At 38.7% G+C, this 22,205-nt stretch overlaps 2 protein-coding genes across 11 annotated transcripts in view; both read left to right on the top strand.

The window, feature by feature from the left end:
* The window catches only part of OXA1L (OXA1L mitochondrial inner membrane protein), a 135,649-nt gene that overhangs the window by 30,401 nt on the left and 83,043 nt on the right, over positions 1-22,205 (top strand). The window lies entirely within an intron of this gene.
* Positions 1-22,205, top strand: part of msn (serine/threonine-protein kinase msn) — a 239,681-nt gene that overhangs the window by 168,192 nt on the left and 49,284 nt on the right. For 6 of the 10 annotated variants that reach the window (XM_065231740.1, XM_065231744.1, XM_065231742.1 and 3 more), the window contains 2 exons: positions 8,266-8,494; positions 19,319-20,221. In XM_065231740.1, the coding sequence (XP_065087812.1) occupies positions 8,266-8,494; positions 19,319-20,221 (1,132 nt within the window). The remainder of the gene's footprint in view (positions 1-8,265; positions 8,495-19,318; positions 20,222-22,205) is intronic. The other 4 variants (XM_065231747.1, XM_065231741.1, XM_065231748.1 and 1 more) reach the window with 3 other exon arrangements.

The raw sequence follows: 22,205 nt of genomic DNA, 5'->3' as shown, positions 1-22,205 counted from the left end.
ACTCTTCTGGATTTTATTTCATTTAACGGTCAATTCAATTTTTTCTTAGTTGTTAGTACCGCCGCCTGTGGCGCGCTTAGTCAATGTCCTTGCGTTTAACGTTTACACACTTCCGCCATCTGTTAAGCGTACTGCCCATGACAGTGTACTCAACAGATGGCGGTAGTGTTTTATCGTCCCGAAAAATTCAACTCACTTTTGAGTGAATCCACTTTTGACGAAATTGAGTTGGCTCGACTCAATTTTGAGACGGTCTGATCGACCGTGTACTCGGGAAAAATCAATAAACCTTAGCTTAAACTGTTATAAGATACCAGGAGAATTGTGAAACAAGAATATATTACGAAATCCGAACTAACAATACTTTACAGCTCTCAAGTCTAAACATGACAGATATGTTATTCAATTTTCATAATAAATTTGAAGGTTTATATTTATTAGAAGTCTAGGGAACTTAACAGAAGTTGGGGAAGGTTCAGAGAAGTTTACTGAACTGAAATTCCCTGAATTTTAAACCTTAGAAATCACATAAGATTATGGAAATGCAATACAGCGTCTACAGCCATTGTTGTTCAGCTAGCCTTGAAAGACTCAGACAATCTCAAAGAAGTGCAGGAGAAGTTTTAGTGAACCTCTGATTTCTAAGGTGACGTCAGAGATATTTTTGGTCATCTTCAGATATATTAACAACTCTTAAACAGGTTAAATCCAGACGCCTTATACAGATTTCTCAGGACAATTTCTGAGGACCTTATTAACTGCAGAGAACTTATGCGTCTTATTATGGTGCCTTATGGGTCAACTTAGGCGACCTTACGGAATCATTTCAGAAATCCTATGGTTTCAGTCTTAAGGTTTTATGGATTATTTCCAATGATAGATCAACTCTAGTCTTCTAAAAACACAGATTTACTAAAGAGACTCCATATGTTAGCGCATAAAGGTCTCTTAGGATAAGTCCGGTGGATTTGTGGAACATGCCCAGTAAGATCACTGATATAACTTCAGAGGACTTAAGGGATAAGTCTTGAAATCTTGCGGCCCATGTCTAGTGGGTCTTATTGGAAGAGTCTAGAAATCCTGAAGTCTTATAAGATGTATCTTACCATCAATAAAATACTGCATATCCTGAAAGAGTATTTTGGAGCACGATCCTACTATTCAGAGAGTTTGATCATTATTATAATTGTTACGTTCTGACACCTCTCCTGGGTAATTTTTTCTAGTTACGTAGAGTACCCGGAACTTCCATAAAGCTCTCAGTATTTTCCTGAGATTCCTTGAATTTCTATGAAGTTCTTTAAACTTCTATGAGATACACTAAGATTTGTTGTTGTGTTCCCAAAAAGTGTCAGGCGTTTCCTCAAACTTTCTCTGGAGATCATTGAGTATCTCTAAAGGATACTGAACTGTCATCAAAACATATACTTAATCTATTTGAAGTTTTTCGAAATTCCCTGAAGTTATCTGATTTTCTCTGATGTTTCAAAAAACTTATCTGGAGTTCGGTGATTTTTTCAAAGTTCCCTGAACAGCTAAACAGCTCTGAAGTTCACTAAACTCCGAGGTTGCCTGAAGTTATTTTAAATTCCCTGAATTTCTGTTAAGTTCATTGAAGTGAGGTTTCCTATTTTTACTCCAAACCTTCTCTGAGGTTCCCTGAACTTTTCTGAAGTTCTCTGGGCTTCTTTTAAGTACCCTGAGCGTCTTTTAAGTGAGGGGGTTAGATAGAAAGGGGTATAACTGACTTTGATCGATTCTCTTCATCGACTTTCTCTTTCGTTATTAATTCAGCTGCAAATACATTCCTTGATTCGTTTGCTATTCCGGATGCTAGATGAGAACCTCCTTTTTCAAACTATGTGGCAGAAATAGCGCAAAATCTTTTTATAAAGCTGTGGCTATCAAAAGAGAAAGTCGATGAGGAAAATCGATCAAAGTCACTTACACCCTTTTTCTTCTAACAACCTCTAGTTTCATTTGAGCTTCGTTACGGTTGACTTGGCCGTCACCGAAGGATCCTTCCGAGCTTCTACAAAGCTTTTATGAGGCTTTTTGAGGTTTCTTGCTCTGAATTTCACTTCATTGTTATTTGAAATTTGACTCGTGTTTTTTGTTTAAGCTACCTAGAGTTCTCAAAACTTCCACTGAGCTTTCAGTGTTTTCTTGAGATTCCTTGAAGGTTCGTTAAACTTTTATAAAATACACTAAGCTTTTCTCGTATTTCCAACATGTGTCAGACGTTTTATAACTTTGTCTGGAGATCATTGAGTATCCTCTAAATTATACTAAAAAGCAGTTAAAAAATATACTTAATCTATTTGAAGTTCCTCGAACTTCTCTATGATATCCGGAAGGCCTATGAGGTTTTCTGTTTTTATTTAAAGTATCTAAAACTATTTTGACGTTCCCTGAACTTTTTTATTTTTCCTGAACTGATGTTTCAAAAAACTTACCTGGAGTTCGATGATCTGTTTAAAGTTCTCTAAACAGCTCTGAAGTTCACTAAACTATTTAAATTCTCTTGAATTTCTGTAAAGTTCATTGAAGCTCTGTGAGGTTTCCTATTTTTGCTTTAAGTGTCCAAACCTTCTCTGAGATTCCCTGAACTTTTCTGAATTTCAATGGACTTCTTCTAAGTATTCTGAGTTGTTTACTAATTTATTAAATAAGGCTCAAACGAATTAACTTTACAGAGCCGGTGATACTTCTTCACTATACAAACTGTCGTAAAACTATATTCTTAAGTTATTTTAATTCTCTTGAATTTCTGTAAAGTTCATTGAAGCTCTGTGAGGTTTCCTACTTTTGCTTTAAGTGTCCAACCCTTCTCTGAGATTCCCTGAACTTTTCTGAATTTCTCTGGACTTCTTTTAAGTACCCTGAGTTGTTTACTAATTTATTAAATAAGGCTCAAACGAATTAACTTTACAGAGCCGGTGATACTTCTATACAAACCTTCGTAAAAATATATTCATAAGGTACAACACAATAAACACTTTATCTTCCGCTTTCCAATAAGCCTCCTCCATCAGAACGGGATCCGCTTCCAATGGTTTCATTGCATGGCAGTATCGCAGCAATGGACTCAAAACGTAGTCATCATTCACACACTTATCACGAAACGGTTGCTTTCCAAAGTCGACGACACATCGACCGAAAGGACTGCTCATGAAGAACAATGACAAGGACCTCAAAATGGTTGCTGCCGAGTAAACAGAAGATCGCGTGACACACATCGAGAGCGGCTTGCTTCTGTCGGCAGCTGAGTGAACACTGATTTTAAGTTTCATTTGTGTCTCGTTGCGGTTAACTTGAATGTCACTGAAGAATCTTTCCGCGCTTCTACAAAATTCGCCGATATTATTTGAAAATTTGCCTTGTGTTTTTGGTTTAAGACAGTAAATTGAACTCATCATGAGGATGGTCTGATTTGTTTGCAGATCTTCCAAGTAATGATGTTTAGCTGAGCGTGGAAGTTTGGTTAAATTTGTGGACATTTTTTTGGAAAAATCAAGGAGAAATATCTATCGAAACATTCGCGATCCAGGAGTCTTTCAGAACCCTTTTTCGTGCTTTACCAGAGTTTCCTAAACTTTACGGAAGTGTACACAATTTCGTTGAGATTTACTTGAAAAGGTGCCCAGAGTTTCAATTCCATTGATTGCAACTTTTTTGAAATTCTCTCATCTTAACTGCACTTCTCTTATTTTTATAATTATTTTCGAGTTCCTGAATAGCTATAAGCAGCTCTGAAGTACACTATACTTTCTGAGTTTCCATGAAATTATTCTAATTTCTACAATGTCTCCTGAAGTTCTCTGAGGCATTATTTTTGTTTTACTTAAAAGTTTCCAAAGCTTGTATGAGATTTTCCTGAACTAAAATTGCCCTGAATTAAAGTTGACTTAGACAATTCTGAAGAATCTTTCTGAGTTTCTCATGAACTTCTCTAAGACTTTTTGAGTTTTTCAACGTTGCTGAACTTCTGTAAAATTCAATTGGTTTTTTTATTGTACTTATTTTCTCGATTTTATGAGAAGTTTGAAGATCTTCTAAGGGATGAGTTAAGACTTCCTCTGAAGTTCACAGAATTTCTCTGAAATTCGCTGATATTATTAGAAATTTGGCTCGTGTTTTTGTTTTATGGAAGTAAATCGAAACTTATCATTGGAATGGTCTGATTTTTTTGGAGGTCTTCGAATGAATGATTGTTAACTGAGGTAAACTTCGTGGATCTTTTTTGAAAAATATTCCAATGAACTTCAAGGTGCCTAATAATTTCATATTGTTTACTGACGATCTTAAGATGGTTGAAATTCACTTAATTTATAAAAGGTTCCCTAAATCATAATGTTTCCTACAACTTTCTTGAAAGTTTCCTGATCTACTCTGAAGTTCATTGTACTTCTCTCATGTTCCAGAAAGCATGTCTGGAGTTCGCTGATCTTTTTGAAGTTTCCTAAACAGTCTCAAATTACACTGAACTCTGAGGTTTTCTAAAATTATTTGAAATTCCTCGAGTTTTTCTAAGGTTCACTAAAATTCTCTGAGGTTTCCTGTTTCTATTCAAGAATACCAAACTTCTCCGGGGTTCCTTGGACTTTTCTGAAGCTCTTTGAGCTTCCTTGAAGTACCTAAGTACCTCAAACTTCATTCAGATTTCTTTGCACTTGTTTGACCTTCCTACCTAGGTAACCACCAAGCCCGCTAATTCGTCTTTTTGCAATATAATGATACACGGCTAACAAAGGGCATGCTAAGCTTTATATTAGACGTATATTAGCCTTATATTGCAAAAAGGCGAATTAGCGGGCTTGTTGGTTACTTGGGTAATGCTTTAGGAAAAAAATACACAATGTTTCCAGACCAAAAAAAGGTTAAATTGGCTTGAGTTTCGTTGAGGTTGACATGGACGTCTCTGGCGAACCTTTCCTAGATTCTACAAGGCTTCCTTTGAGTCTTTCAGAGGTTCATTACAGTAGAATTCCCTGATCTTCTCTGAATTTCGCTGCACTTCTTTGGAATGCTATGGTGTTCATAGAAATTCGACTCGCATTTTTGGTTTGTAGGTGTTAATCGAACTAATCGTGAGGACGTTCTTAGAAGTTTGGAGATCTTTCAAGGGATGATTTTTAAACTGAAATTTGAAGTTCGTTGGTAAGTTTCGGAAACTTCAATAAGGTATGCCTCAATGAGCTCCAAGATACCCTGGCTCCTTTTTATAACTTCCGAAAAGTTCCTGGTCTTTTTGGAAGTGCCCTAAACTTCTGTAAGATCCCGAAAATATCACTGAACTTCTACTTTGATTTCGAAAATTCTCGCTATTTATCTGAAGTTCTTCGAACATCTCTGAAGTACACTGAACTACTCTGAGGTTACCCTAAAGTTCTCGTATGTTCATCGGAGGTTCTCTTGGATATTCCGAAGAGCTCATCCGAGGTTCGTCAATTCTTTTCTCGAGGTCTCCTAAGCATCTCAACAGGCTATTAGTACTTTTGCAAACAATGGCTCGGAAACGCCCAAAGACGAGGCCCATAACCCTCAACAGAGTCCGATGTGGTAGATTTTACACTGTAACGCACCACGGAGAGGTGATCTACCCGCGTTACGTTTTTAGACTTACACCGTACAGTCTCTGAAATTAACTGTATTGCGTTTAAAAAAAATAAAAAAACTTCCGTCAAAAAATAAAAATAAAACGGTTAATAACATAAAAGTTACATTTTTATGATTTTTAAACTTATATTTATTTGAAAACTTATTAAAATTTCTAACTTTTCTGAAATGGACAAATGGATAATTACGTGAAAAAGAAGTTCATAAATTTTACTAAAAGTTTATGTTCTAAAATTTTAATCAATTTTGAAATATCCTTTGTGGTCAGCTTTCAAACAAACAAAAAATCCATTATCCACCTCTATGAAGCTCCCTAAAGCTCTACGATGTTTCCATAGCTAATACAAACTTTCCTAATAGTTTGGAAGTTCACTAAATTTGTATCAAGTTTGCTGAACGTGTACGAATATCCTATAACTCTTATCTACGAACATCTAGTTACAAAGCTTCCTATACTTCTAGAATATTTTCTCAACTTCATCAAAGTTTCCTGGACTAGCTAAGTTTCTTAAACAGCAGTTCAAGGCCAATTGACGAATCGGAAGAACTCGACTTTCTCCGATTTGCATGAAACTTTGCATAATTGTTTTTTATGGGCAATCATTCACATTTTTACAAAAACATCATCTGTTGGTTCTCTGTGTAATTGCAGCTGATCTGGTAATAACAGAGTAGCAACCGTGGGCGGTCAATAATGCTGATGCTAATGCTAATCATTCACATTTTTACAAAAATTCAGCCATTGTGGATGTTGCAATTTTTTTTTTCATTTTGCGTCTTTGTAACTTTATAATAATTTGTAGCACGAATCCATCACTTCTGACCGAAATGATGTCTGAGACAAAGTTGTAGAGACAAATGAACTCTTTCTGAAAAAAAATATGCATGGTATTTTTATTTAGTAAATTTGAGTAAAATCTTAAAAAAAACTCAAATATCTCAAAAATTATATCTTAATTTTTTTTAAATTTTCCTTTTTTTTAACTCGTAAAAATACAAACCTTTGAAATATTTTAAATAATGGACACTTGAAAATTTACTAAGATTGTTGAGCAAAAACTTTTGGTCAAATATTTGAACTTGATGTTATACGATTTCTGGCAATTGTCAAGCGTCAGTGGTTGTAAATACTCTAAAATTTTGTATTTTTCATAAGCTTTATTAAAAAAATAAATGTTTATATTGAAGATATACTTTTTGAGATATTTTAGTCTTTAATTACTATACTTTTCTTAACAACTTTGTATCAGACTTAATTTCGAATTTCGATGAGAAGTGACGTTTTAGTGCTACAATTTATTGAAAAAATGTCGAAGACGCCATTTTGAAAAAAAATAAAAGATCTAAAATGACCGATTTTTTCAAAATTGTGAATGAATATCTGTAACACATAATTATGCAAATCGGAGAAGTTTTTTAATTAATTAAAATAATAATAATTATGCAAATCGGAATTAAGTTTTTATTTGATTAACCTATTTGGCCTGGATTGGTCATGTATAAATTATAATAAACTGTATTTTTTTTTTTTACATAAATTTAAATTTTATTCGGAAGGGTATTTTTGGTTTCTGAAAAGAAATCCAGTTCGTTACAACTTTGACTCAGACCTCATTTCGATTAAATGAGGCGTTTTCGTGCTGTGATTTATGGAAAAATAGCGAATATGCCCTTTTGAAAGATTAGGCGTGAGTCAAAATGGCCGAATGCCGGCACAAACTTGGTTCATTGACCTAGTTATGCGAAGCTTCTGCGAATTCTGAGAGGTAAATACAAAAATGTGTTTAATGTTTCGCTATGTGGCCTGGGACTGCTCTCCTCTAATGATGACTCGTAAGGCCTCCGGAGTTGATTAATAAAGATAATTAGAGCATTGAGGTTGATTAACGAGATATCTAGAATAATCTTTAGATGTGTCTGAAGTCAACCCATAATATCTCGCATAAACCTTGTGTAGTCAACCCGTAAGGCCTCTGAAGTTGTCCAATAAGTTCTAAGGACTTAACTCCTAAGACCTCTAGATTTGCCCCATAAAATCTTAGGCAGAATTCTATAAGCTTCAAACAATTTACCGTCTTATTTTATACAGAACTTTATTTAATCTTTATTTAATTTTATTTCATTCAATAAAGTCTGAAATTTTTATTATTAGAACCCTGCACTTTTAATCAATGTGTGATGAGGAGACTTCAAAAATCAAAGCATATTTCTGTTTTAATATATTAATTCATAATAGGTAATATATACAGAAGAGTTAAGTAACATCCAACGAATTCATAACAATTAACAGCTAAGATTCATTTGTGTCATCATGTCATCACTAACAATTTCATCTTTTTGTGTCCGTCCTCTTCTTCTTCTTCTCTTCTTCTTCTTCTCTTCTTCTTCTTCTCTTCTTCTTCTTCTCTTCTTCTTCTCTTCTTCTTCTTCTTCTTCTTCTTTTTACCTACTTTCATCAAAATTCCGGTTTTTCGAACCAAACCGTTTTTTCTCTTAACCTTTCTTTCGTTGACCATTTACTATTCTTTCACATTCATCTCCCATTTGGTTTCTTGCCGTTTTCTTCTTCCCGGCCCCTTCTGCTCTTTCGTTTCGCTTTTTCTTCTTCTTCTTCTTCTTCCTTTGTTTTGGTTCCATTATGTTCAGTCCCGAATTCTCCTATAGGCCCGGTGGACTAGGAGTGTTGGCCGAGTCCGACCAGAACAACCAATCGTCCACGACGACGACGACGACGACGACTACGACGACGACCACGACACCCGGCGGTAGCAACAGTAGTGTGCTCTCGCCACCCAGTGGTGGACCTCCGAACCGGCCACTGCCACCCACGCCGGACGATGACGACGCCCAGAGCGATCGGACGCTGATCAAGAGGGTAAGTTTTGAAGTTTCTTTCGATCTTTCGTTTTCTCACAATTTTCATCGCGTTCTTTTGGTCTCTAGAAGTCAAACAGTGGAAAACAGTGACGTTTCTACTGTTGCGCCATCTCATTCGTTGTCCTGAGTTTGTGTTGTTGTTTCTCATAGTTTTATTTTCTTTATTATCTAGTTTCAGTTATTTTTTTGTTGGTTTCTCATGTTTGTAGTTCCGTTTATACTTTCGTTACTTACCATTTACTCCACCGATAAACCACCCACAATGAACAAACAACTTCACTCTCTTCACTTCAGTGTAGAATCCACTCGCCCTCGCCCACTTTTTCTCTCTCTCTCTCTCACTCACTCACCGAACACTGATGGTTGGTCTCTTTAAAACAGCAGATTTTTTCTCTTTTTTCTTTCTTTTTTCTCTCTCCTGAATTTGCTCTCTTCTCCCAGATTTTTAATGTAAAATGGAAAAATTTCGAGATCCAAAACGTAATGAAAAACAAATTTTCAAAAAATAAAATAAAATATTATATTTTGTTTAACGTTTAGATACACACAGTTCCTGTTTCGAATTACGAGCTTGATTTTGTTCAGTGTACTTTGTATTATTCACCCAACTTTTTTTTTTTAGACCAAAAAAAAACTGTATTTGCATTCGTTCCACAACCGGCACTGTGCTTTCGGTTGCATTATTCGTTGGATTCAGTTTTACACAAACACCCACTTTTTTCTACCTGTATCATTTAAGTTAGCGTTTGTTTTGAAATATTTCAAGTATCTAAAGTTGCAAATATTATTATCCGGTAACACTTTGCTGTTTTCTCTTCACCCTTCATTTCGGTAGTGTGCTAGCGCAGTTTGAGGTTAGGGTTCTAAGTTTCCTCCAAAGTTGAATTATTATTTGCATAACATATATCATTCTGTAGAGTATTTCACCCCATTGGTAGATCCTTAGTTTGTATGATTATGGAAAAGTTAATGTTTTCTCGATCTGAATTGGAGCGAATGTGAGTGTGTGACTTGATAACCAAAAATGGTTGCTGATAAATAATGAAAAATCATTTTATCAGTGTAGCAATACTACGAGCGCATGCTGAACCAAAGAAGGTGGTTTAGTAATCCCAAGTAACATTCCAGTTGAGTTACCTTGGTTTTTAGGAATTTGTCGTACACACTTAGAAATTATTACCGACTTCGGTAATTTTTTATCGAACTTCGGTGAAACCTTGACACTCATTTCAAAAGTTGTTTCACTGAATTTTATTTTTTTTAAACACTGTCAATCTTGTTTAAATAATCGAGTCTTGACATTGTGGTGAGGTTTTCCTTGTTGCTAAACTAATGAATTAAAATGCATGTAGAAATTACGGAAGTCGGTAATCGTTTCTAAATGTGTACATTTGAGAAAAAGTAACTCTCTCGCTAAGTCAGTCTCAGCGGCCGTGTAGCTTGAGTGAAATCAAAAACAAGTTTTCACACTTGAATGTTTACTCTACCAGTCCTTATTCCATAACATTTACTGTGTAGAAATTTTCTCAACTTTTGAAACGCCAGGGATTTCAAAGGCATCCCGTATTCCGACGAATCAACAGCTTTAGTAACTCCTGAAGACGAGCATGATTCAACAACGATTTAACAAGTTAGCCGTTATTGCACAGAGAACCGATATATGACGCTTAAAGCTAGTGTTCATCCTCAATGTGCCAAATGCTAGTGATCTCATGTTTTTTTCCGGCGCGGAGAGGGAAGGAAATTGTTGGCGCAATAAGCTTTTATTGGAAGCCGAGTAGTCCTCTGTACTTGCGGAAGGGATGAGGTAGGATTCGTTTTGTTGAACGATTTGATAAATCATGTATTTCTGTTTAGAGATCTCTTGCTCAGTGTACAAAAAACGGTCGCTACTAGGCCACCAAGCTCCATACATCGCAACAAACCACAAGCCCGGCATATGCTAAGAGGACTTCTATAATAAGAAGCAGCCTGGGATTGAACCCACAATATTCTGATCTGCAAGCTTAATGATCGCTACTAGACGACTGCAAGGAGCCATCACAGCACGTAAATTCTATTACTAAAATTGCCTGCGGATTCAGTGATTCCAAGGATTCCTCTCTACGACGAAAACTGTATCGGATTTGACCCGATTTTCACAGGCATCCATGGACACTAATAACTGTAATAATAATACGTAGATAAATTAGAATAGAAATACCTCACCATTTGACACACAAGTGAATCTGATAATGTTGATTCAGACGGAATGACCACACGTTTTGGAGCCTGCAGCGCTTGAACGTTTCGAGCATCCGGCAGAGTGATTTCGAGAACATCATGCGAAACTTCCTAAACTCTCGAAGCTTCGGGAACTATCAAACTCTGTGAGCCCTCAAAGTCTCGATAATTTCGAGATTTTACGGCACCTTCAGGACGTTCTGTTGTTCCGAAAATTCTTCTCTTTAGTATTGGAAGTTTCTAAAGCTCCGGCAATTCTGGAGTTTTGAGAGTTTTTGATGTTCTTTGGAGTTGCAAGTTTGGAAAAGTTTCCCGTCCAGCATCCACATTTTCGATATTTAAGGAAGTCACTCACTCTAGTTTCCTTTACAAATGGCCAAGATTTTCTTTCTGGGCTGTTGCTTGTTATTGCTATGACCCAGAGCGGATTCCGGTCCATGTTGAAGATCCACTGCCATGAGAGCCCGTAAAGTGGGGACAGGCTCGGTGGCTAGAATCCATATCTCTCACGCAAAGAGTCACGAGTTCAAATCAGATCCCGGACAGGTCACGAATGTTCCAAAATGTGGTGAGGTCACTTTAACAAAAAAAACTTGGTTCAGATTTTTTTTTATTCATGTCAAAATTTTGCTATTCCACCGTTTCAGCACTTCATCGTATCTTCTAATCCATGGTTTCAAGAGGTTGATGAGTTTCAAGAGTTGGGATTTTGGGAGTTATACAACTTCTGAGAGTTCCTGATGTTCCGGAAGTTTTAGGAACTTATTTCACACTGTTCTTGGAGTATCAAGATTTCACAGAGAATGGGGGGATTTAGAACTTCTAGTATTCAAGAACTAGATACTGGAAGTCTTTAAATTATATTCCGGTAATATCCAGAACTAGTGGCTCCATGAGCGTTTCAAATTCTTGTGGCTTGGGGAAATTCCAATCCCACGGGAATTTAAAAAAAATCTGGACCACCTCCTAACTCCCGAAACTGTTCGATCATTCCCAAGTAACAATTTTGGTTTTTTGAGGGTTCTGTAGACCGTGATTAAGACTTGTAGAATGCTATAAAACCGCTATAAAACTTGAAATGTTACTTGGGTTAGCTATCTTCGCAATTCTTGAGAACCTCGAAAAATGCTGATGCTCTAACAACGTTCAATATTTCCATTTGGAACTATGGACCGAAACGGCGAACGAAAGTAAAATAAAAAGTTTTCGATCCATACCAAGACTGAAGAGTTAATACCTATCCTCAAATCAATCCCACTCGGTAGGAGCATATAAACAATATTTCCATAACTTAACGAACTATTGGGCTTCTTAGGAATACTTTTTGGAACTTTTTTTTTTGAACTTCAAGTTGCTAGGAGTACGCATCGAAACTGTATGGAACTTGAAAGTGGGTTTTATTGTTGAATATGGAACTTTTGGCTTCTTGGGAAGAAAGTTTTGTCGGAACTTTATGGAACTTGAAAGTTCTGTCGGAACTTTATTTGAACTTTATGGAACTTGAAAGTTCTGTCAGAACTTTATTCGAACTTTGAGCGCTCAGAACTCCAAAAACTCCGGATAATCCTCCAACACCTAGTCTTCCTGAGAACTCCAAGAAATTCCACCACTCTGAGAACATTCATAACATATCCTCTCAGGGCTCCACGAACTTCTCAATCTCCAGCAACCTTTAGAACTCTTGGGAACTCTAGGACCCCTCTGAGTATTTGCACGCCAACTGTAGAATACATCAGACGTGACCTTCTCCGTTTTCCATGAAACTTTATATTATTGTTGGAACTCGGTCATTTTGAGTCTCGCTTAATTTCTCAAAATAATCTCACAATAATGCAAGATTTTTGTGGGGTGAGGTCTGTTACGTGGATTAAAGGTACTCAACAAGATCGCCTCAATTCGTACGGGATACCTAAGGAATTATTCGAAGGTTTTTTTAAGATCTGAATTACACACATGGATTCCTGTTACGTTGAATCATCAGCACCAGTGTTCGGAAAAACTCAAATACTCAAATCTCATGCGTGAGTTTGTTCATCTATGAGTTATGCGATGCAAAATTCAACTGCTCAAAAATCACCGGTGAGTTTTCAGGTTCAGAAAATTCATTGCTGCATATTTTGTCGATATTCATTGTCATTAATGTGGTTTTTGCAACAGAGAATGGAAATCAAGCTCGTTTTAGCGATTTTTTATGAGTTTTAAGCTTAAAATTTTGTCCACTTCCTCTACGGTATCTGGAACTTGTCCGGATGTGGCCAATATAAATCTTACGATACTCAGTTTGACCGCCAATGGATATGGCTATGAATTCTCATGTGATTTGATGTATCGCTTGATGGATTTTGATTTATTACCACTTCCCCGGGAATACCCGGAACATGTCCGGGTGTGGCCAACATGGTGCTGGTCACTCATCATGGCTCTTATTGATCTTAATTTTGAATTATCATGTTAATTTATTTATCGCATGGTGGGTTTGGGACGTTTATGAAAAGCTCTGGTCTGATGAATACCCATACTTACCGGAATATGTTCCGGCCATTGCTCTGGAACCAGCGGAACAAATCCAGAAATATTCAATAACGTTCTTAGGGACCATTGTATCTTTCTACTGTTCAATACTAATGCAGCATCGCCATGGAATTGTGACTGACTTGCGGTTATTTTTCTCATTGACGTTAAATGTAATCGCAAGTCAGTCCCACTCAGATTTTGGCCATAAAATAGAAATTGCACGATATTTTCCAATATTGTTGGGTAAACATAGATGCATTCTATCACATTGTATGTTTATTTTTAAATTTATGCATCCAAAATAAGTCTCAAATCAGAAAACTTGTAAAATCTTTGAATGTCGTTTTCTCATTTCCAGTTTTTAACAGATGGGACTGACTTGCGATTATGGGCAGTAAAAACATAAAAAAGAACCAACCAGTTTAAAAATTCCATTCTATTCCAATAGGCCTTAACAATATGGTCTAAGAATGTTTGAAGCAAGTCCACTGTCTGAAGGGCTCTGATGACGTATTTCATAAGTCAATTCGGGATAAGTCTAGACCATTTGCAGGAAAAGGCAGACATGAATTCAGAAGTCCTCGAGGTGCGGAGAACCGTCAAGAAGGACCCGAAGACCAACATAATCAATCGATCATTTTCTAGGACAAGTACAGAGGGTTTAAACATAATGAAGATCTTCTAGCACAAGTCTTTCAAGACTTTCAGAGCAAGTCAAACTTCTAGACCCTTCCAAACAAGTCCAGAGAGACTTCCGAGAAGGTTCAAATGGCCTTCAGGGAGAATGCAGAAGACTTTTCAAGAGCAAGTCCCAAGGGTCTTCAGAGTAAGTTCAGCAAGCCTCCAGGTCAAGTCCGAAGATTCTCCAGATAATTCGAAAAAGTTCAGATGACTTTCAGCTCAAGAACCATCAAGTCAAGATCAGAGAGTCTTCCGAGCAAGTTCAGAGACTCTTTTACCAGAATTATGAACACTAGTACAAGTACAAATATCAACGTTTTAACATTTCAACGTCAACGACTAAATTCAAAAATTTCCCAGAATACATCAAGAGAGACTTTAGGACAGGCGTAGAGGGTCATCAGAATGAAAATGAAAAATCATAGGGTGACAGGGTAAGAGCAGAGGCTTTTCGGGCCAATTTCAAAGATTGAAGGTTCCGACGAAAAGTTCAGAGTACTGCCGTTGAGAAGTTGAGAACAGCCGACGATAAGTTCAGAGATGCCTGCCTGCATCGGATGATAGTCAGGATCTGGGAAACAGAACAGCTACCGGAGGAGTGGAAGGAGGGGGTAATCTGCCCCATTCACAAGAAAGGCGACCATTTGGAATGTGAGAACTTCAGAGCGATCACCATTTTGAAAGCCGCCTACAAAGTGCTATCCCAGATCATCTTCCGTCGTCTATCACCTAAAATGACCGAGTTCGTGGGAAGTTATCAAGCCGGCTCCATTGAAGGCCGATCGACAACGGACCAGATCTTCACCGTACGGGAAATCATTCAGAAATGCCGTGAATACCAGGTCCCAAAGCATCATTTGTTCATCGACTTTAAGGCGGCGTACAACAGTATCGACCGCACAGAGCTATGGAAAATCATGGACGAGAACGGCTTTCCTGGGAAGCTGATCCGATGGACGGTGTGCAAAACTGCGTAAGGGTTTCGGGTGAACTACCCAGTTCATTCGAATCTCGCCGGGGACTGCGTCAAGGTGACGGATTCTACAGCCGGGGTACGATTTTCACGAAATCCGGTCAATTTGTGTGCTTTGCGGACGACATGGACATCATCGCAAGAACATTTGGAACGATGGCAGATCTATGCACCCGCCTGAAACACGAAGCAGCAAAGGTCGGACTGGTGGTGAGTGCGTCAAAAACAAAGTACATGCTAGTAGGCGGAACCGAACATGACAGGATTCGTCTAGGAAGTAATGTCACGATAGACGGGGATACTTTCGAGGTAGTGGAGGAATTCGTTTACCTTGGATCCTTAATGACGGCTGAAAACAATGTGAGTCGTGAAATACGAAGGCGCATCATCAGTGGAAGTCGGGCCTACTACGGGCTCCAGAAGAAACTACGGTCAAAAAAGATTCACCCCCGCACCAAATGTACCATGTACAGAACGCTTATAATACCGGTGGTCCTCTATGGACACGAGACATGGACTATGCTCGAGGAGGACCTGCAAGCACTCGGAGTTTTCGAGCGACGTGTGCTAAGGACGATCTTCGGCGGTGTGCAGGAGAACGGTGAGTAGCGGCGAAGAATGAACCACGAGCTCGCTGCACTCTACGGCGAACCCAGCATCCAGAAGGTGGCCAAAGCCGGAAGGATGCGGTGGGCAGGGCATGTTGCAAGAATGCCGGACAACAACCCTGCAAAGTTGGTGTTCGCTACTGATCCGGTTGGCACAAGAAGGCGTGGAGCGCAGAGAGCACGATGGACGGACCAGGTAGAGTGCTATCTAGCGAGCATTGGGCATGACCGAGGATGGAGAGCGGCAGCTGCAAACCGAGTATTGTGGTGTACTATTGTTGATTATGTCTTATCTTAAATGTGATGTATGTAAGTTCATAGATCTTCTGACGAGAAGTCCAGAGAACTTCCGAGGAGCAAATCTGAGATTTTCTGGCAAGAAGTTCTGAAAACTTCTGACGAAGAATTCAGAGAATTTCCGACAAGAAGCTCTTAGTATTTCTAAGACACTAGAAGTTCATAGTGTTGGCAGAGCCAGCAGCTTTCTAATTATGAAGTGAGAAACCAATCAGGTCTTCACCACTACCATAACCAGTATACTCACCAAAATGTGCTCGACCTAAAAGAGAAATGGCTTCTTTCCGTTTCGGATCAGCTTTCAAAAAATAGTTTCTGTGAATAAATTGCCTTCCGCAGTCTTTATTCCGTCAACCGTTTGCTGATACATAATGAGGAAGAAGCCATTTATCTTTTAGGTTGAGAACATTTTGATGAGTATACTGGTTATAGTAGTGGTGAAGACCCGCTTGGTTTTTCACTTCATAATTAGAAAGCTGCTGGCTCTGCCAACACATAGTACGTCCAACGAAAAGTTCACAAAATTTCCGAGAAAAAGTTCTCAGATCTTCCGACAATAAACCCACAGGACATTCGAGGAGAAGTTCAGATAACTGTCAAGGAGAGGTTCAGAGAACTTCCGACGAGAAGATCAGAGAACTGCCTGTGTAAAGTTCAAATGTCTTCCAAGAAAAAGTTCAAGGCTTCTTTGGAGAAATTTAGCGAACATCCGAGGAGAAGTTCCGATAACATCCACCCAAAAATTCAGAGAACTTCCGATTAGAACTTCACAAAATTTCCGACGAGAAGTTCAGAGAACTTTCGAGGAGAAATTATGAGAACTACTGTCGATACATTTCGAGATCTTTCTACTAGAAATTCACAGTACTTCCGACGAGAAGTTTCTCCAGAAGAGTAGCATAATCAGAAGCATAATCCATTCCGAATAGGCAACAAATTTCTTGGCAAACATGCAACATGAAATAGAGGAAACATGATGTTGTGGAAAAGTCCGCTGTGGGATTTCATATTTATCCCAACACTTTCAATCCTCCTCCCTAATAAGATCCGTATAAATTTTCCAAATTAATTTGTTGCAGCCGATCGGACTGTACAGGAAGTTGATTGGGACTAAGCCGTAACAAACTTTTTGGTAGCTGCGGTCGGAACAGCTGCAGCAATAAGCGCATCGGATTTCACAAACATACACGGCCACAGAGAATAACACACAGAGAGAACCACATCTACTCAGTTGTATAAGATTTTTTTTTAACTGCAGTTTCTCAGCGCTGAGCTCTTGCAGTTTTTAAAAATTTCTCCATACCTCTGAGTAGAAGTGACTCTCTCTCTCTCTGAGTTATTCTCAGTGGCCGTGTAGTCAGAAAAATTACATTTGATGCTCGTGCATATGTGTGTAAGAGTAGTCAGAGCAGAATTTGTTTTGGCTGAGTTCTTTTTGAAGCGCGTCATTGGGACGGTACTAATGGATAGCCAAAAGGTCGCTATTGAAAATTTAGAAGATTGCTTAATTTATGTATGGGCCCAAATTAGGGGTATTTAAGCCATTTCCCCTACGATATGGTACTTAGCAAAATCGAGGATAATTTGAGATTGGGGTTTTATCCTCGATGGAGGTTACCGCTACTAGTTTGTTTGCAATTTTCATGCAGCTGAAAAGGACTACACGCTATTGTGGGGCTACTCAGTGACTGGATAAATCGCATTCACTTTTGCATGCTGTATGGAGTTGTCAAAAAATTAGTAAACTGGTTTTGCTCTATCAATTTTTCCTAAGTTCAAAATGGCGCAAGTTGTGAACAGGCGATTTTTGCGCAGTGACTCTAAAATTATGTTTTAGAAGTGAAGCAGTGAAAATGGAGCAGCTATGTAATAACCAGGATGGTGAAAGCTATCAGCAGTTAGCTGAGGTGTACAACTCTAACAAATAGTTCGTTGGTATCAATGAATACAGAATTATAACGTTCATAATGTTTTTTTTTTTATATCCTTCCTGGACGAAATAATTTATTGTATATATTAAGTATTCGTTTTATCATCAAAATGGGTAAGGCTTACTCAGTTAATCTGAGTAACCGTTACGCTATTTCCTCCATAGGCACGTTTACTCAAATTTGAGTAAAAGCATGTTTACCAATTTTTGGGTAACTTCCCTTTTTGGCCTGGACTGAGTAAGGGGCTGTTCATAAACTACGTAGACAGTTTAGCGGAGGGTGGGGTTGGCAATTATCCACGGCAGAATGAGGAGGAGGGAGGGGATCAAGAATTAAAAAAAAAACTGTCTTCGTAGTTGATGAACAGCCCCTAATTTTTGACTCAAAAATGAGTAGCCTCAAAATAGTGTGTAGAACAGGAAATAGTAAACAAAATACTAAACTTATGATATGCAATGCTATAGAGTTTTAAAAAAGGTTTTATTATACACAGAGAATAGAATAAGTCCAAAGAAAAAAAGAAACGCAACCTCACATTCGATCAACGCTCCCGCTCGTTAGATATCCTTTTTCAGATTGAACTCAGATTGATTTACCGATTTTCAGTTTTGCTCTCTTATTCCAATGACCTCCAGTTAATAAGCAAACTTGTTCACGATGCGCTTCGCAAATAAATTGGATCTAAATAGCCAAACAAACCATCGCCGCCAACATCCACCGTATTTTACCTCACCTGTTTACTAAAACCATAAAACTATCCTTTAATCGTCACGCAGTTGCCCAAAAACCAAAATAAATAGCCTCTTAATAATCTCTGTTCTACGCCTGTGCTCTTCTTCTTTCGCTCTCTGCTCATCCAACAACATCTGTCGGAGAAGGGTTTTCCATTCCTAAGCAAAATCAATCTCAACCAATACAAACCACAAACAATAGTAAACCGTTTGTATGTTTGTATGTATGTATGTATGTATGTATGTATGTATGTGTGTGTGCGGCGTGTGGAATATGTTGCCAATGAAACTAATGGTATGCCTGTGTACAGAGAAGGAAACGACACCGAAGCAAATCAATCATATCTTTTCAGATCTGTGTTACACAAGTTCAACTTTGTGGTACAAATGGTAGTGGTTTGTAATTAAAAACAGCGATTACCCCAGTTTGTTTTCCGTTACTGTTGCAGCTCCGTATTGTTAGCGCCGTTTGTAGTTTGTTGTTTTTTTTTTATCACAGTTGAAGCCTGTATTATGAAAAATGACGCGCAGCTATTGTTACATTTGGCCTCCTGATTGTTGCATATCTATAGTTGAGTAACCGTTTCATCCACCTTCGCTCGCACCTCTAAAAAACATCAGATTTTGCATTCAAACACACACACATCTGAAAAACTGCCATTTAGAAACAGTTGTAGATCCCGAAATCCCAATTTGGCATATAATGTCGATTACATTGCTGTCATATTTGAAGATTTGATTTAGGTATTCAAAGTAGGAAGAGCTCCCCCGCCCCCTCGCAAACTATGTAGTTGTGATAAGACCGAACTTTTGAAGAACATACATGAACGCTTCTAAAAACCAATCACCATCATCACCACACAGAACTACGATAACAAATCGACCTCATCGATCGGGACCACGACCTCGTCCGCATCCACCGGATCGACCCAGTCCGAGAGCGAGGAAGCCGTCCTGCTGCGGGATTGGGACTTTGAGCGGTTCTTCCCGTCGAACGAGCGTCCACAGCGACTGCCCCAGCAACGCCACTCCATGTCGGATAAGTCGTCCTCCTCGTCGCCGGCCGATTCCCACGGACGCCTGAACGGGCTGGACAAGCTCCGCAAGGAACGAGAAAACAGCAAAATGTCAAACCTGGCCTTTGCCGAGAAGAAGAAAGTCGAAGAGATGAACAACAAGATCCGCCTGGAGGAACGGGTCAAGAGCGAAATCTTCGCCCGCCAGTACCACAAACAGCAATCTCCCGGAAAGTCTAGTCCCGGTACGTCCGCATCCACCAGTCAACCACAGTTCCTTGCACCGCAATCTCACAAACGTCAGGAATCTGACTCTAAACTCTCGCTCAACTTTGTCCGGGGATTCCGCCGGGAGAACTCGGACTTTTTCCCACTGTCCAAACGGCACTCGGCCATCCTTGGCGAGCAGATTACACCCGGAAGCAGTGGAGCCAGTTCCAAGCAAATGTCCTCCAGTGCCATCCAGCAGCAGCAACGTTCCAGTGCCATATTCTCGCGCAATCGCAATAAAGGTGAACCCATCCTGACGGACTTTACCGTCACGAAACGGGGCGATGGGGACGAACCGCGGCCACGGACACCACCGAGACCTACCGGCCTCTCTGGCGGGGTCAGCAATCAGCCTACTCCCAGGCCAGGAATAACTCCCTCGGTACGGAATCTCGACTTCCTGCGGCCACGCCGGGAGAAGACCGAATCGGTCATCTTTTTACGCAATTCGCCCACCCGACAGCAACTGTTCGACAGTCAGGTAAAAAGATTCCTTCCCTACTCTTTCTACAATGCGCGGTTCCTTTGACAATTAAACCACGGTAGACTGACACGCGTTTGAGTGCCCGGAAGTTCTAACCCCAAAACGAAGCGAGAAATCAGTTATGAAGCGCGCTGTAGGACTAGGAATTTAGTTTGCCAAGGTAGAAGCACTCGAGGGGGTCGAAAAACAGTTGCAATTTCCGCCCCCTCCAAAATGAATGTGTGTCAAATTTCTCGAAAAATCCAATTGCACCGCGAATGAGGATGAAACCTGCTTAATGTCACAATGTTTTTCGAAAAATTTGAATTTGATTTTGGAGGAGGTTGAAAGTTAGGACAGAATTTCGCCCCGCTAGGATTTGTCCGTAAAGTAAAAGCTTTGATTCCTGCGTTCCACCTACGGTATCCTTTTTTTCTCCTCAGACAATAAAGAATGCCGCGCTGAAAACATACCTCCCCCTGCACCCCTACAGTTATGCCTAATGACCATCACATTGTCCATTTCTTCCCTCATATGTGGCTAACAAAAAAAAAAAACAAGTGATGAATGCAGCCTTCAGGCAGGGAAAAACTTATTCTTTTCATTTTGCATTTCTTTTGTTTTTAACCAAACTTTCACCAAGAATTTTCCCGAACAAGCGAGCATGAATTCAGATGCAGGTCCCCCTCATTATACACCCATTCATGGCGAATTTCAAGTTCAGCTATTTCTCATTCAAGCACCCGTTCCATCCCCCACAGCAGCGGCGCCGCAGCAGCAGCAGTCCTCGTCATCATTGTCCCTCTTATCCTACACATTGATGTTTTGTTTGTGTTATGTGTGTGCTTTCATTGTTTGTCATTAAACTCTTTCCCAGCGATTTGATTAAGTTGTATTCGGTGTGTAACTTATCTTGTGATACCAACAACTAGTACATCGAGTGATACTAAAAAAAAGGCTGTGAAAGTGAATTTTCATTGTGTGTTTATGTGTATCTAACGAAAGAAATTACCAACCGGACCGTCTAGGAAATTTCACATTGAATATGTTTTAAAATTGCAGTACTAGAACATCGCTGAGCTACTTCGGATCGACTTTTAAAAATAGTTAGCTATTACTCGTTATTATGATTAATCACGCATTTCTTTGGAATTGTATGGCATTTTTCGAAGCAGTGCTTGAACGATAACAAGGTGGCTACTACCTGGAAAACTCCCTACTGGAAAATCCTGGAAAAACCTGGAATCTTCAGGGTATTTTCAAATTTCTTTATCAACCACCTTTTAAGAATAGAATATATTGAAATACGCCGGAGAACCTTTTCAAAAAATTTAAAAGAACTTATAATACAACGAAGATAAACTTCCTCTTTAGTTACTTTTATTCTTTGAAAAAAAAAAATTATGCAGTGCATTTATCTTCAGTAACTACATAAATTCTAAGTTCAAGACCAACAATTGAAATGGCCTTAACTCCATTTTGTAAACAAACCTTGTAAAGCCATTTTCTCGCGAACCGAAGTCCGCAAAGGCAAACCAACATAATGAACAGGTAGGGGAAATTCTCCTCTACCCGATTGTGGTTTAGGTTTGCGAGAAAATGGCCTTACAAGGTTTGTTTACAAAATGGAGTTAAGGCCATTTCAATTGTTGGTCTTGAGTTGTGTTTTTTTAAGGTTGGATAATTTCTACATATTTTAAATTCAAACTATTTTTTTTTTAATTTTGGATCTCATGAAATCAAACTTGAAGAAATTTTCATAAATTTGGAATGAAAAGAAATATTCAAGACCACGAACATAGAATGAATTCCAAGAACTCAGATTTCAAATAAATTAAGGCCCTTGCAAAAGCTTCAAATGTTATGAACTGTAATGAATAAATTTGATGAACATTTACAAGGATCTCTAGGAATAATTTCAAGGGAATTGAGATGAAAATATCAAAAGATGTTTTTTTGGAAAGTGAGTTCTGAGGTCTTCTTTCAAATCAGTTCTGATGAA

The sequence above is a fragment of the Ochlerotatus camptorhynchus genome, unplaced genomic scaffold, assembly GCF_037179485.1.
Source record: "Ochlerotatus camptorhynchus isolate MF236.1 unplaced genomic scaffold, CSIRO-AGI_Acam_v1.1 ptg000361l, whole genome shotgun sequence".
NCBI lineage: Eukaryota > Metazoa > Arthropoda > Insecta > Diptera > Culicidae > Ochlerotatus > Ochlerotatus camptorhynchus.
The sequence above is the reverse complement of the archived record's forward strand: the minus strand, read 5'-3'. Positions and strand labels throughout refer to the sequence as shown.